Source organism: Cetorhinus maximus, chromosome 4 (genome assembly GCF_964194155.1).
Source record: "Cetorhinus maximus chromosome 4, sCetMax3.hap1.1, whole genome shotgun sequence".
Lineage (NCBI taxonomy): Eukaryota > Metazoa > Chordata > Chondrichthyes > Lamniformes > Cetorhinidae > Cetorhinus > Cetorhinus maximus.
The window spans coordinates 137,278,467-137,293,101 of NC_135882.1; the positions used below are offsets into that span (position 1 = coordinate 137,278,467).

Genomic DNA, 14,635 nt, shown 5'->3' on the forward strand with positions numbered 1-14,635 from the left:
AATGATAGCAACTATATTAAGTCTGAATACAGCTTGAGGAATGAAGTTAAGATTCAAGTGGACTGGAGTACATAACTACAGTCTGGTTTTACATAACTAAATACTTGCTGTTCCATTTTCATAATTTAATAGTTTTGGTGCCAGAATTACAATGCAAGTAATTTTGCCGCGAATTCAATATGGAACAGTCACCATATGTGGGGATTTTGTTACATTTTTGAAATTTCAAGTAATTGCTGGCTGTCACATAGCAGCCCAGAAAAGAAACACGACGTAAAATTAAAAATTCTGTGCTGCCTGGGAAATATATAACTGTCAGATTGGAAGCAATGATGGATTGAGTTTGGAGAAAATATACAAAACCGGAGGGTGTGAATTATCCCACAGTGGTCCTAAATTTGGTGCTGTCAAGAAAAGCCAAACAGCCTATGTCTGTGCTAAAATGTCTTAGTTTCCAGAGCAGTCACTAACTCTCTCAAGTGCTTCCAAGCACACCGCTTCACACAAGTTTAAAAATAATAAAGAAACTGAAATAATGTTACAATGCAGTTAAACAACAGATTCATATCAAGAAGTAGTGCTCTGATGATGACAGTATTCTGCTGATCTGGAACACAATCCGTATTGTGTAGCACTGCAGCTGAAAAACGCCACAGTATTTTCTACACTGTGATTCATGGTTTTGTTTCTGCCAGATTGATTGGGAAAGTAAATATGCGGTCAGTGTGTATAATATCCACTTCAGTGGCTTTTAACAGATGAATTCCATCAGAACTGCCTTTGAAACTCTTTCGAGTTATCAACAGTCACAGATTGCAACTCTTCGAGTACAATCACAGTTCTTGGTTTCCGGGAGTGGGACATGAACCCACAAACCTCTGATTCAAAGGCGAGGGTGCTATGAACTGAGCAACAGCTGACACCTCAGAACTGCCTTTGAAGGTGCTCTGGAAAAAAAAACTCTTTTAGGATGGGCTGCACCTGATGGAGGCAGTATTGCCACCTTGTTTACTGATTGGCAAAGATGTCTGGCAGCGTAACAGCGAATGAAAAATTGCAGTATACACACAAGCAGAATTTATTTTAATCTAATTGATTGCAGGTTACTAATATAGTTGAAAATATGATCACAGCATTCCACTTTTTCTACCTTTGGCAAGAAGGCCAAAGAAGTGCATTTGAGTTTCTACTGTACCATTAATGTGGATTAAACTAAAAGTATAGTCACATGGGCAGGAATGCAGAACGCAGAAACTGTATTGAGTAAACAAACATGGGGTTTTTGAGCTCCAACAGTCAAAAGCAGTACTCTAAAGCTCCAGCAGCAATCTGCTATTAGGCACCTACCTGTCTGAGCTGATCGAGTTTCTTCAGTTCCTCACTGTAGTTGTCAGGATTTTCACCATAATGCTTCAAAATGTACTAAGAAATAAGTGATAACATTTTTAGGGCACAACAAAATATTTCTTAATAACAATAATATCTTTGCTTCTTAATTCCAGCATAATGTTAGCTGTGGCACATAGAATTCCCCACTGCTCAGTATCTTAATTTTCTGAACCTCTTGTGTCATATCCGATAAGAATATAATTTACTACGCACATTACATTTAGAGCATATGTAAATAGGGTTATGAAAGATTGAGAATCTGGTTTCCAGGTCCATAAAACTGATTTTGTATGTTTCCTTTCCTATCTATTTGAATGCAGCAAAAAACATCTGTCATAGTTTCTCTTTGCTTCCCACACTACTAGTTCCATAATCCCGCCCCCCCCCCTCAAGAATCTACCTCTGGTCACACCTCTCCAGGTGTTAAGAAGCCAATAAAGTATTTTTTTTCAATGCAGTCACTTTTTCAAAATAGTGAAACACAACAGCCAGTTTCTGCTCAGCAGGATCCCACAAATAGCAATGAGGTAAATGACCAGGCAATCTATTTTAGGTATGGGCTTACTTGCTTTGGAACTCCCTAAGTCTTTCAATCTCTCTCCACCTTTGAAACCTCAACTCAAAGCTGATCAAATTATTGGTCAGTCCTAATATTTGCCTTCTAGCTCACTATTTATTTTTCACCCCTCCACTTGTGAAATGATGTTTCTTACATTGAAGACATCATATAAAATGGAAGCTGTTACTGCAATGCTGTGGACCAGTGTGCTGAAGAATCAGTGCACATGCCACAAAATGCTAGGTTGGTTGCCAGTTTCCATCCATGATCCAGACCACATTGTGAGGATCTGATCTCAGTTTTACCAGAATTCTAATGGAAGGCGAAAAGACTTGTAGCTTCTAAAAGTTATAGTGCAATTAACAAGCATATGGCCCATTCATTGCTTGCAATGGCGCCTCTATGCTATTTTAACAGGTAGACATTGGAAGACTGACATGCTAGATACTCAATATGCAATTGCTACAGCTTCTATAATTATGAAGCAAGGTTCCCTACTCCCATTACCTATTCCAAATTGGGTTTAACATGACAACGATGAACTTGAAGGACAACCATGTTTGTATTTTTCAAACCTTAGGATAAAGTGCATGAGTACTGGAAACCTGAAAAAAATGCTAACAATACTAGCAGGCCAGCTTACATCCAAAAGAAAATAATAATAATTTCAGCTTTATTCAACATTTTCTTTTATTTTTCCTCTTTAAGGTGAAGTAACTAACATTGTACTCCTAGAATGTTGTCTTTTTGCTAGTTACCAGTCTGTTTGAATCAGCAGGTCTCAGCCAATGCAACTAGCTTCAGCAATCTGTTGTCTCCAACTATTCTTGTTGAATATAGGTCGGAGGCTGAGAATTCTGAGGCAAATAACTCACTTCCTGACTCCCCAAAGGATGTTTACCATCTACAAAGCACAAGTCAGGAATGTCATGGAATACTCTTGACTTGTCTGGATGAGTGCAGCTCCAACAACACAAGTATCTCAACCCCATCCAGGTCAAAGCGGTCGGTTTGCCCAGCATTCCATCCACCAACTTAAACATTCACTCCCTCCACCACTGACGCACAGTGGCAGCAGTTTGTACCATCTACAAGATGCACTGCAGCAACTCACCAAGGCTCCTTCAACATCATCTTCCAAAGCCGCAACCTTTACCACCTAGAAGGACAAGGGCAGATGAATGGGAACACCACCACCTGCAAGTTCCCTTCCAAGCCACACCCCTATATCTATAACACCACTGGATCAAAACCCTGGAACTTCCTTTCTGACAGTGCTGTGGGTATACTTGTACCAGATGGGCTGCAACAGTTCAAGAAGGCTGCTCACTGTCACCTTCTCAAGGGCAATTAGAGATAAATTACAATTGCCAGCTTTCCCAAAGGTGTCCATATTCCACGAAAGAATTAAAAAAATACAAACAATGGGCTGGTCAATCTAACCAGCATTTTTGTGTGTATGGATAATTTGCCTGCATGTGGGCTATTTTCTGATTATTTTAAACTAGAAGTAATGGTAATCAAGCAGCATGACTTTGAGTCATATTATTAGCATTTCTAGCTGAGCCACACTGACAGATGCAGAATATCTTTTACATTAGGAAATGTTTAGCACATTTGTCCAACAGATCTCCTGAAGGTCCCCAACAGTAGTTTTAAATGGCAACCTAAGTTTCAGATACTTTGAAAGAAAACAGCAAAATATATAGCTAGTGACATTAGGCCATTAGTAAGTGAAACAAAATTTCGGGCTCCAGTAATCAAAGATGGTATACATTTGAAAAATAACCTGAAGAGAGAGCGAGAGAGTGTGTGTGTGTGTGTGTGGGCGCGCGCACACACGTGTGCATGCACACACACGTTGGTACGAGCATCTGTAAGTGCTTTTGCAATTAAATAGATTACAAACATTAATTATACTGAGAAATCTGCATTAAAATATCACATAAAAGGCAGCCTGATAACTATACACTTACAACACATCTGGGCTTTTGCCAAAAGGGTGGGGTGGTTTGTCAATCTCAGAATGACTTTGGAGGGGACAACTGAAAAAGATATAGGGAAAAAATGAAAATGAATTGAAGTGGAAACCTCTGCTTACAACACTCCAAACTACCTGTGTGTTGGTGTTGATTTAGCAGCATAATTAAGTGCGACAAATGGAAAGGCTCTCTCATGCCTGTAGAGAATTTGATTTGACCATCAGCATCAGGATGACAAATGTCATGGTCCAGGATGTTGCCAGACTACCATCTATCAGCATTGACAATGAGACGCTAGAGGTTGATAACTTCAAATATGTAGGTTCCACAATCACCAATCTGTCATTTGATGCTGAAATCATCAAGCTCATCACAAAAGCTGCAGCTGTTGTATCCAAGCTGAGTGAGAGAATGTGGAACAACAGCCTAAGAACACCAAACTATGAGTCCACCAAGCCTGCGTCTTCAGCAAACTCTTCTACAGTGGAGAGTCATGAAATATCTCCTTAAATGTGGGCCACTGTTTCTCTACTGTCTTACTTTGTAACCTATTTTCCCAGTCCACTTTAGCCAGCTCCCTCTTCATACCTTGTGATTTTCTTTGAGACACTAGTTTCAGACACAAATTTCTCAAACTGAATTCTATCATGTTATGATCACTCCTACCCAGAGGATTGTTTGCTATGAGGTCAATTATTAATCCTACCTCATTCTACATTATCAGGTCTAAAATAGCCTGTTCCCTGGTTGGTTCTAGAATGTTTAACAATACAGTCTCAAATACACTATGAACTAATCTTCCAGGCTACCTTTGCCAATTTGATTTGTCCTATCTGTATGAAGATTAAAACCCCCCATGATTATTGCAGTACATTTCTTAAAAAACCCCATTATTTCTTGATTTATACCTTGTCCTACAGTATAGCTATTGGGGGCCTATAACCGCTCTTACTAGTGTCTTCTTTCTTTTGCTATTTCTTATCTCCATCCAAGCTGATTCTACATTTTGATCCTCTGAACCAAGGTCATTTCTCAATACTATACTGATCTCATCAATGATTAACAGAACCACCCCACCTCCTCCTTTTATCCTGTCCTTCAAAATGCCAATTAGCCTTGAATATTCAGGTTCCAGCTATGGTCATTTTGCAACAATGCCTCTGTAATGACTATCATATCATACTCATTTATTTCTATTTGTGCTATCAATTTATTGATCTTGTTACAAATGCTGCGTGCATTCAGATAAAGAGTCTTTAATCCTGTCTTTTTACCATTTTCGCTCGTCTGATCTTATTCTTTGGTGCACTCTTATGATTGTATGCTCTGTTCCTGCCTATCACACCTTGGTGATCATTATTCACATCTCTAACCTGCACTACTGCCTAGTCCTTTCTCTTTAACTTTCTAAATCCCCCCTCACATGAACCATCACCTCACTATTTAGTTTAAAGCCATCCCTACGGCTCTAGTTATACAATTTGCCAGTACACTGGTCCCAATGTGGTTCAGGTGAAGGCCATCCCAATGGTACACAAAACTACGTTGACTCTGCCTGTTTACCTTGAACTCACCTAAGTGCCCTGCTATAGTTTCTTTAATAATAGCTTCTAAAATTTTCCCTATGACAGATGTTAAACTAACTGGCCTGTAGTTTCCCACTTTCTGTCTCCCTCCCTTTTTGAATAATGGAGTTACATTTGTTATCTTCCAATCTAATGGGACCTTCCCTGAACCTTGGGAGTTTCGGAAAATTAAAACCAAAGCACCAACTATCTCACTAGTCAGTTCTTTCAAGGCCCAAGGATGAAGTCCATCTGAACCCAGGCACTTGTCAGCCCGCAGCTCCAACAATTTACTCAGCACCACTTCTCTGGTGATTGTAATTTTTCTGAGTTCCTCCCTCCTTCCATTTCCTGATTTATAGCTGCTTCCAGGATGTTACTTGTATCCTCTATAGTGAAGACAGATGCAAAATACTTATTCAATTCATCTGCCATTTCCTTGTTTTCCATTATCAATTCTCCAGACTTTCTATAGGACCAACACTCACTTTGTTAACTTGTTTCTTTGTTAAATATTTACAGAAAATCTTACTATCTGCTTATATATATATGGCTAGCTTTCTCTCATACTCTAATTTTTCCCTCCTTATTAATCTTTTAGTCATCCTTTGCTGCTCCTTATATTCTGTCCAATCTCCTGACCTTCCACAATTATATGCTTTTTCTTTAAGTATGATACTATCTTTAACCTTTATAGTTAATCACAGATAGTGTGTCCATCCTTTGGACTTTTTCTTACTCGTTGGGATATATCTATTCAGTGTATTCTGAAATATCCCCTTAAATGTTTGCCATTGCATGTCTATTGACCTATCCCTTAACCTAATTTGCCAATTCACTTTAGCCAGCTCTGTTTTCATGCTCTCATAATCGCCCTTATTTAAGTTTAAAAACATAGTCTCGGACCTACTCCCCTCTCCCTCAAACTGAATGCAAAATTCAATCATATTAAATGGTGGCTACTACCTAAGGGCGCCTTCACTATAAGATCATTAATTAATCTCATCCCTTTGCACAATAACAGGCTCTAGTATAGCCTGGCTCCAGAACATGCTGTTCTCAGAAACGATCCCGGAAACATTCTATAAACTCATCTAGGCTACATTGCCCATCTGACTTTTCTAGTCCATATGTAGATTAAAATGTCCCATGATTATTGCTGTGTCCTTCTGACAAGCTCTCATTATTTCTCTTTATGCTCCACCCTACCATGTGCTTACTATTAGGGACCCTGTACATGACTCCCACAAGTCGTGCCTTTACCATTTCTCATCTCTACCCAAACCGTTTTCACATCCTGGTTTCCTGACTTAGGTCATCACTCTATTGTGCTAATACCATCATTAAATAACAGAGGCACCCCTCCACCTTTTCCTCACTTCCTGTCCTTCCTAAATGTTCTATACCCTTTAACATTCAGGTCCCAATCCATGTCCTCCTGCAACCATGTCTCTGTAATGGCTATCAAATCGTACTTATTTATTTCTTTGTGGCTTATTGGAAATGAGTCCCCAGATTGTAGACACTTATAAAAATTAACTGCAAGCAATTCGCCAGGATTCTTTATTTTTGTTCTGTCAATTGTAAGTTTCTTTCCCCTAAATACTTCTGTTTAAAGTGTGTGCTGACAAATATGTCAGGATACTGGCTTCCAAAGGTCCAACTGTGCAACACGGAGAACGACTTTGAACAGAGTGCTGGGAGTTGGGCGATTAAGGGAGTTCAGTGAGAAGGGGAAGCAGGTGCTCCTTTGCTTTTGCCTTTTCTAACTTTTTCACCCTGTAGGAATTGGTTCTTGCTCAACCACACAGGTAGAAGCTAGCTGTTTGGTATCTGCTAAACCATTAAGGTTGATTCTATTCCTAAGGTTTAAAAAGAATACAGTGGTGGCAAGGTTAATAATATATGAAAAAAATTAATTGAATAAAATAATTTCAATAGTTAATAAAGACACATTAAGGACGGCAGGACAGGCGATGTGTCACGGCTGCAGTACATGGGAGCTCCTGGATGCCAGTGTGATCCAAGGCAAACACATATATAGTAAGTGTTTGCGGCTCGAGTAGCTTCAGCTCAGAGTAATTCAGCTGGAGGCTGAGCTGCAGACACTGCAACACATCAGGGAGGGGGAAAGTTACCTGCATACTTTGTACCAGGAGACAGTCACAGCTGTTAGGACAGGGTCTCCTGATTTTGTCAGTGGTCAGGGACAGGAGTGTGAGACTGCGAATGAGGCAGGTAAGGGGACCCAAAGGACAGGAGCCTCAGCCTTTGCTTTTGTCCAACAGGTCTGGGATTCTTTCAGCTTGTTTGAATGCGAATGGGGGCGGCAGGATAAATGAGCTGACCGACCACGGCACCATTGTACAGGAAGCCATTCAAGTTGGAGGGGGTGGGGGCGAAGCAAAAAAAGAATGTTGTGATAATAGGGGACAGTATAGTGAGGGAGATTGACACTCTCCTCTACAGCAAAGAGCAAGAATCCAGAAAGCTGTGTTGCCTGCCCAGTGCCAGGATTCGGCACACGATCTGGGTTCAAAAGGAACTTACAGTGGGAAGGGGAGGATCAAGTGGTTGTGGACCAAGTACCAACAACATAGGTAGAACTAGAAAAGAAGTTCTGCATAGTCAGTATGAGGAGCTAGGCATCAAATTAAGCGGAACTCCACAGGTAATCTCTGGATTATTACCTGAGCCACGTGCAGCTAAGATTAGAGAAATTAATGCGTGGATCATTGACCGGTGTGGGAGGTGGTTTGTAGGACACCCTCAAAGTATTGGGGAAAATGAGATCTGTCTCATTGGGACGGTCTACACCTGAATTGTGCTGGTACTGATGTTCTATCGAGCCGCATAACTAGGGAAGCAGACAGCATTTTAAATTAAACAGTGGTGGCAAGGGATCAAATTTGGGAAGATGTAGTAAATCAAAGAGTAGAGGCAAGGTAAGAGAGAAAGATATTAATATGGAAAATGATAAACAGACTGTGACAGGAAGGGATAGAGGGTACAAAGCTAAGAGTACATAAGCAGGCAAGGCTAGAGGTTACAAAAACAATAAAAGGGCAGAACTAAAGGCTCTGTATCTGAATGCACGCAGCATTCATAACAAAACAGATGAACTGAGAGCGCGAATAGAAATAAATAAGTACGATCAGATAGCCATTACAAAGACATGGCTGTAGGATGACATTGAATGGGACCCGAAAATTGAAGTGTAGACGACATTTTTGAAGGGCAGGTGGCTCTATTAATTAATGATGGTATTAACACAATTAGAGAGGGATGACCTAAGTTCAGGAAACCAGGAGGTAGAAACGGTTTGGGCAGAGATGAGAAATGATAACGGCAAGATGTCACTTGTGGGAGTGGTGTACAGGTCTCCTGACAGTAACCACATGGTAAAGCAGAGTATAAAGGAAGAAATAATGGGACAGGTTCGGCGATAATCATGGGGGATTTTAATCTACCTATAGACTGCATAAATGGGATGGGAAAAGGTAGCCTAGATGAAATGTTCGTAGTGTGTTTTAGGGATGTTTCTTAGAACAGGTCGTTCTGGGGCCAACCAGAGAACAAGCTATACTAGACTTGGTATTGTGCAATGAGACAGGATTAATTAATGATCTCATAGTAAAGGCGCCCCTAAAGGCAATCATAATAATGACTGAATTTTACATTCAGTTTGAGGGAAAAGTGGATCCAAGACTAGTATTTTGAACTTAAATAGGAGCAATTATGAGGGCATGAAAGCAGAACTAGCTAAAGTGAACTGGCAAATGAGGCTAAGTGATAGTTCAATAGAGATACAATGGCAGACATTTAAAAGTATATTTCAGAATACTGAAAATAGATACATTCCAATGAAAGGGAATCCCAAGGTCTCCTATAAGCATATAAATAATAAAGTGTGGTTAAAAAAAATAGTAGGGCCGATTAGGGATAAAAAAGCAGACTTGCATGTGGAGGAAGGAGAAATAACGAAGGTATTAAACGAATAGTTTGCACCTTTCTTTACAAAGGAAGGAGATGCTACCTAGGCCAAGGTGAGAGAGGAGGTAACTGGTACACTGGAAGAATTTGCAATTGAGAAGCAGGTGGTGTTAGAAAGGCCATCTTTACTTAAAATAGATAGGGTACCAGGATCAGGTGAGATGAGGGAAGTGAGAGTGGAAATTGCAGAGGCACTATTGATAATCTTCCAGTCTTCTTTAGACACAGGGGTGGTGCCAGAGGACTGGAGAATTGCGAATTCTCTTACACTCTTGTTCAAAAAGGGGTGCAAGGATAAAGCCAGAAACTACAGATGAGTGAGTCTGACTTCGGTGGTAGGTAAACTTCTGGAAATTATACAAAAACCAAAATACCTGAAAAAACTTAGCAGGTCTGACAGCATCTGCGGAGAGGAACACAGTTAACGTTTCGAGTCCGTATGACTCTTCAACAGAACAGTTCTGTTGAAGAGTCATACGGACTCGAAACGTTAACCGTGTTCCTCTCCGCAGATGCTGTCAGACCTGCTGAGTTTTCCCAGGTATTTTGGTTTTTTTTTTGGATTTCCAGCATCCGCAGTTTTTTGCTTTTATCTTATTCTGGAAATTATAGTTCGGGACAAAATCAATAGTCACTTAGACAATTGCAGGATAATTAAGGAAAGCCAGCATGGATTCATTAAGGAAGAATCAAGTTTCACTAACTTGCTGGAGTTTTTGGAGTGGTAACAGAGGAGGTTGATAAGGGAAACGCTGTTGATGCAGTGTATATGGGTTTTAAAAAGGCATTTGATACCAATGCCACACAACAAACTTGAGGAAAATTCTAGCTCATGGAATAAAAGGGAAATTAGGCACTTGGATAAGAAATTGGCTGAGTGACCGAAAGAGAGTAGTGATAAATGGTTGTTTTTCAGATTGGAGGAAGATTTGTAGGCGTTCCCCAGGGATCATCAGTTTTCTTATGAATACTACGTGCATGCAGATACAGAGCCTTTAGTTCTGTCCTTTTATTGTTTTTGTAATCTCTAGCCTTGCCTGCTTATGTACTCTTAGCTTTGTACTCTCTATCCCTTCCTGTCATGGTCTGTTTATCATTTCCCATATTAATACCTTTCTCTCTTGCAGTTCCTGATATATATTAATGACTTAGACTATAGCGTTCAGGGCATGATTTCAAAATTTTCAGATGATACGAAGATTGGAAGCATTGTCAACTGATATGAGGACAGTCCTGAACTTCAAAAGGACATAGACATGTTGGTGGATTAAGCTGAAAAGTGGCAGATGAAGTTCAATGCAGAGGTGTGAAGTGATTCATTTTGGCAGGAAGTATATGGAGAGACAGTGTAAAATAAAGGAAGAAACTCTAAAGGAGGTGCAAGAACAGAGGGGCCTCGGTGTATGTGCACATGAGTCATTGAGGGTGGCAGGGCATGTTGAGAGAACAGTTAATAAAACATATAGTATCTTAGGCTTTATTGATAGCGGCATACAGTACAGAGTAAGGAGGTCATGGTCATGTTGAACTTGTATAAGACATTAGTTAGGCCTCATTTGGAGTACTGTGTCCAAATCTGGATGCCATACTTGAGGAAGGATGTGAAGGCATTGGAGAGAATACATAGGAGGTTCACAAGAATGATTCCAAGGCTAAAGAACTGTAGCTATGAGTATAGATTGGAGAGGTTGGTACTGTTTGCCTTGGAGAAAAGGCAGCTGAGAGGAGACTTGATACAGGTATTCAAGATGCTGAGGGGTATGCACAGGATAAATAGGGAGAAACTGTTCCCACAGAAGAGATAAAGAGCTAGAGGGCTTAATTAATTAATTCAAATTAATTGGCAAAAGCGATGTGAGAAAAAAAAATTTCACCCAGAGGACGGTTGGAGTCTGGTACAAACTTCCTGAAAGGCAGGTTCGATTGAGGTATTCAAAAGGGAATTGGATTGCTATTTGGAAAGGCAGAGGAGTGGGACTAGGTAGAATGGTCTTTCAGAGAGCCAGTGCAGACTTGATGTGCCGAATGGCCTCCTTCTGCACTGTAAAGATTGTGATTCTGTGAATTCCAAGGGGCAGATCCTCCATCCATGGTTAACCAAGAAAGTTAAAGATAGCATCAAACGTAAAGAAAAAACATATAATTTCACAAGGATGAGTGGCAGGTCAGAAGGCTGGATAGAATATAAAGAACAGCAAAGAAAGACTACAAGATTAATAAAGAGGGAAAATTTAGAGTATGAGAGAAAGCTAGCTAAAATATAACAGACAGTAGGAGTTTGTATAACTATTTAAATAAGGAAAGAGTTATTAAAGTGAGCATATGTCGTATAGAAAGTGAGTCTGGGGACTTAATAATGGAAATTAAGGAGATGGCAGATGAATTGAACAGGTATTTTGCATTGGTCTTCACCATAGAGAATACATGTAACATCCCAGGAATAGTTGTAAGTCAAGAATGGGAAGGGAGGGAGGAACTCAGGAAAACTACAACCACCAGAGGTGATACTGAGTAAATTGCTGGAGCTGCAGGCTGACAAATCCCTGGATCCTGATGGATTTCATCCTAGGGTCTCAAAATAAGTGGTTAATGAGATAGTTGTTGCACTGGTTTTAATTTTCCAAAATTCCCTAGATTCGGGGAAGGTTCCATTCGATTGGAAACAGCAAATGTAACTTCTTTATTCAAAAAAGGACACAGAAAGCAGAAGACTAGGGGTCAGTTACCTTAACATCTTTAATTGGTAAACTATAAGAAACTATTATTAAAGATGTTATGAGAGGGCACTTAGAAAAATAGAAAAATTCAAGGCAATTGGACAGAGTTAACATGGTTTTGTGAAAGGGAAATCATGTTTAACCAATTTATTGGAGTTCTTTGAAGGAGTCACGTGTGCTTTGGGTAAAGGGGAACCAGTGGATGTATTGTTCTTAGATTTCCAGAAGGCATTCTAAGGTGCCACATCAAAGGTTATTGCCAAAAATAAAGGCTCATGGTGTAGGGGGTAACATATTGGTATGGATAGAAGATTGGCTAGCTAACCGGAAACAGAGAGTAGGCTTAAATGGGTCCTCTTCTGGTTATCAGGACGTAATGAGTGGTTTACCACAATGATAGAAACATAGAAAAATAGCAGTAGGTCATTCGGCCCTTTGAGCCTGCTCTGCCATTCAATATCATCATGACTGATCCTCTATCTCAATGCCATATTCCCGCTCTCTCTCCGTGCCCCTTGATGCCTTCAGAGTCAAGAAATCTATTTCCTTCTTAAATATATTCAGTGACTTGACCTCTACAGCCTTCTGTGGTAGAGGATTCCACAGGTTTACTATCCTGAGTGAAGAAGTTTCTCCTCATCTCAGTCCTAAATGTTCTACCCCGTATCCTGTGATTGTGACCACTTGTTCTAGATCCCCCCCCCCACCCCCCGATTACTGCTGGGGCCTCAACTTTTTACAATTTATATAAAATGACTGGATGAAGGACTGAAAGTATGGATCCTAAATTTGCTGACGACAGAAAGATAGGTAGGAAAGTAAGCTGTGAAGAGGACATAAGGAGCCTACAAAGGGACATAGGTTAAGTGAGTGGGTAAAGATCTGGCAAATGGAGTATAATGTGGGAAAATGTAAAATTATCTAAGTGGTGAAAGATTATAGAGTTCTGAGATTCAAAGGGATTTGTGTGTCCTAGTGCATGAATCACAAAAGGCAAGTATGCAAGTACAGCAAGTAATTAGGAAAGCAAATAGAATATTATCATTTGTTGCATGGGGAATTGAATACAAAAGTAGGGAGGTTATGCTTCAGTTATACAGAGTGCTAGTGGGACCACATTTGGAGTATTATGCACAGTATTGGTCACCTTCCAATACTGGAAGGATGTAAATGCATTGGAAGTAGTTCAGAGAAGGTTTACGAGACTAGACAAGGAATGGACGGGTTGTCTTTTGAGGAAAGGCTGGACAGACTAGTCTTGTATCTGCTGGAGTTTAGAAGAGTAAGAGGCGATTTGATTGAAACAAAAGATCCTGAAGGGCTTTGACAGGATGGATGTGGAGAGGATATTTCCTAGAAATAAGGGAAATTTAGGGCCAATATAATAAAGTAACATAAATAATTCAAAGTAGAATAAAGTTAACGTAAGGGAAGTAGAGTTAAGACATGGCAGGGCAGCTCAGTCGAGTGGAATGCGTGTCCTGTAATATGTGCGAAGTCATGGACGCTACCAGTGTCCTAGACAACCACATGTGCAGGAAATGCTGCCAGCTGCAGAAACTTGAGCTCCAGGTTTCAGGGCTTGAGCAACGGCCAGAGTCATTGCGTCGCATCCGTGAGGCTGAGAGCTATGTGGACAGCACGTTCAGAGAGGTGGTCACACCACAGCTTAAGGGCCTGGAGACAGAGAGGGAATGGATGACCACCAGGCAGTCCAAGAGAAGTAGGCAGGTAGTGCAGGAATCCCCTGGGGTCCTGCTCACAAATCGGTTTTCCGTTTTGGAAGCTGGTGAGGGCGCTGGTTCTTCAAAGGAGTGCAGTCAGAGCCAAGTTTGTGGCACCACGAGTGGCTCGGCTGTACAGGTGGGGAAGAAGAAGAAAGAGCGAGCAATAGTGATAGGGGGTTCATTGGTTAGGGGAACAAGCAGGTACTTCTGTGGCCATAGATGTGACTCAAGGATGGTACATTGCCTCCCTGGTGCCAGGGTCAAGGATGTCACAGAGCAGCTGCAGAGCATTCTTCTGGGGAAGGATGAACTGCCAGAGGTCGTGGTCCACATTGGTAACAATGACTTAGGTAAAAGGAGGATGTGGTCCTGCAGTCAGAATTTAGGGAGCTAAGTAAAAAATTAGCAAGCAGGACCTCAAATGCAGTAATCTCCAGATTACTCCCAGTACCACGTGCCAGCAAGTACAGAAATAGGAGGATAAGGAATATGAGTGCTTGGCTGGAAAGATGGTGCAGGAGGGAGGGCTTTAGATTTCTGGGACACTGGAACTGGCTCTGGGGGAAGTGGCACCTGTACAGGGCTGATGGATTGCATCTGAATGGAGCTGGGACTGAGTTCCAGCATGGGGTGGGAACCAAGGGAAAATGAGGAATACCGGGGTGCACAAAATACAGGGAGGGACAGATAGCACTAGTATAGA

At 40.8% G+C, this 14,635-nt stretch overlaps 1 protein-coding gene across 1 annotated transcript in view; it reads right to left on the bottom strand.

Moving 5' to 3' along the window:
• ptpn23a (protein tyrosine phosphatase, non-receptor type 23, a) overlaps positions 1 to 14,635 on the bottom strand; it is a 109,683-nt gene that overhangs the window by 76,454 nt on the left and 18,594 nt on the right. The window contains exon 2 of the mRNA XM_078540910.1: positions 1,348 to 1,422. Coding sequence (XP_078397036.1) covers positions 1,348 to 1,422 — 75 coding nt within the window. The remainder of the gene's footprint in view (positions 1 to 1,347; positions 1,423 to 14,635) is intronic.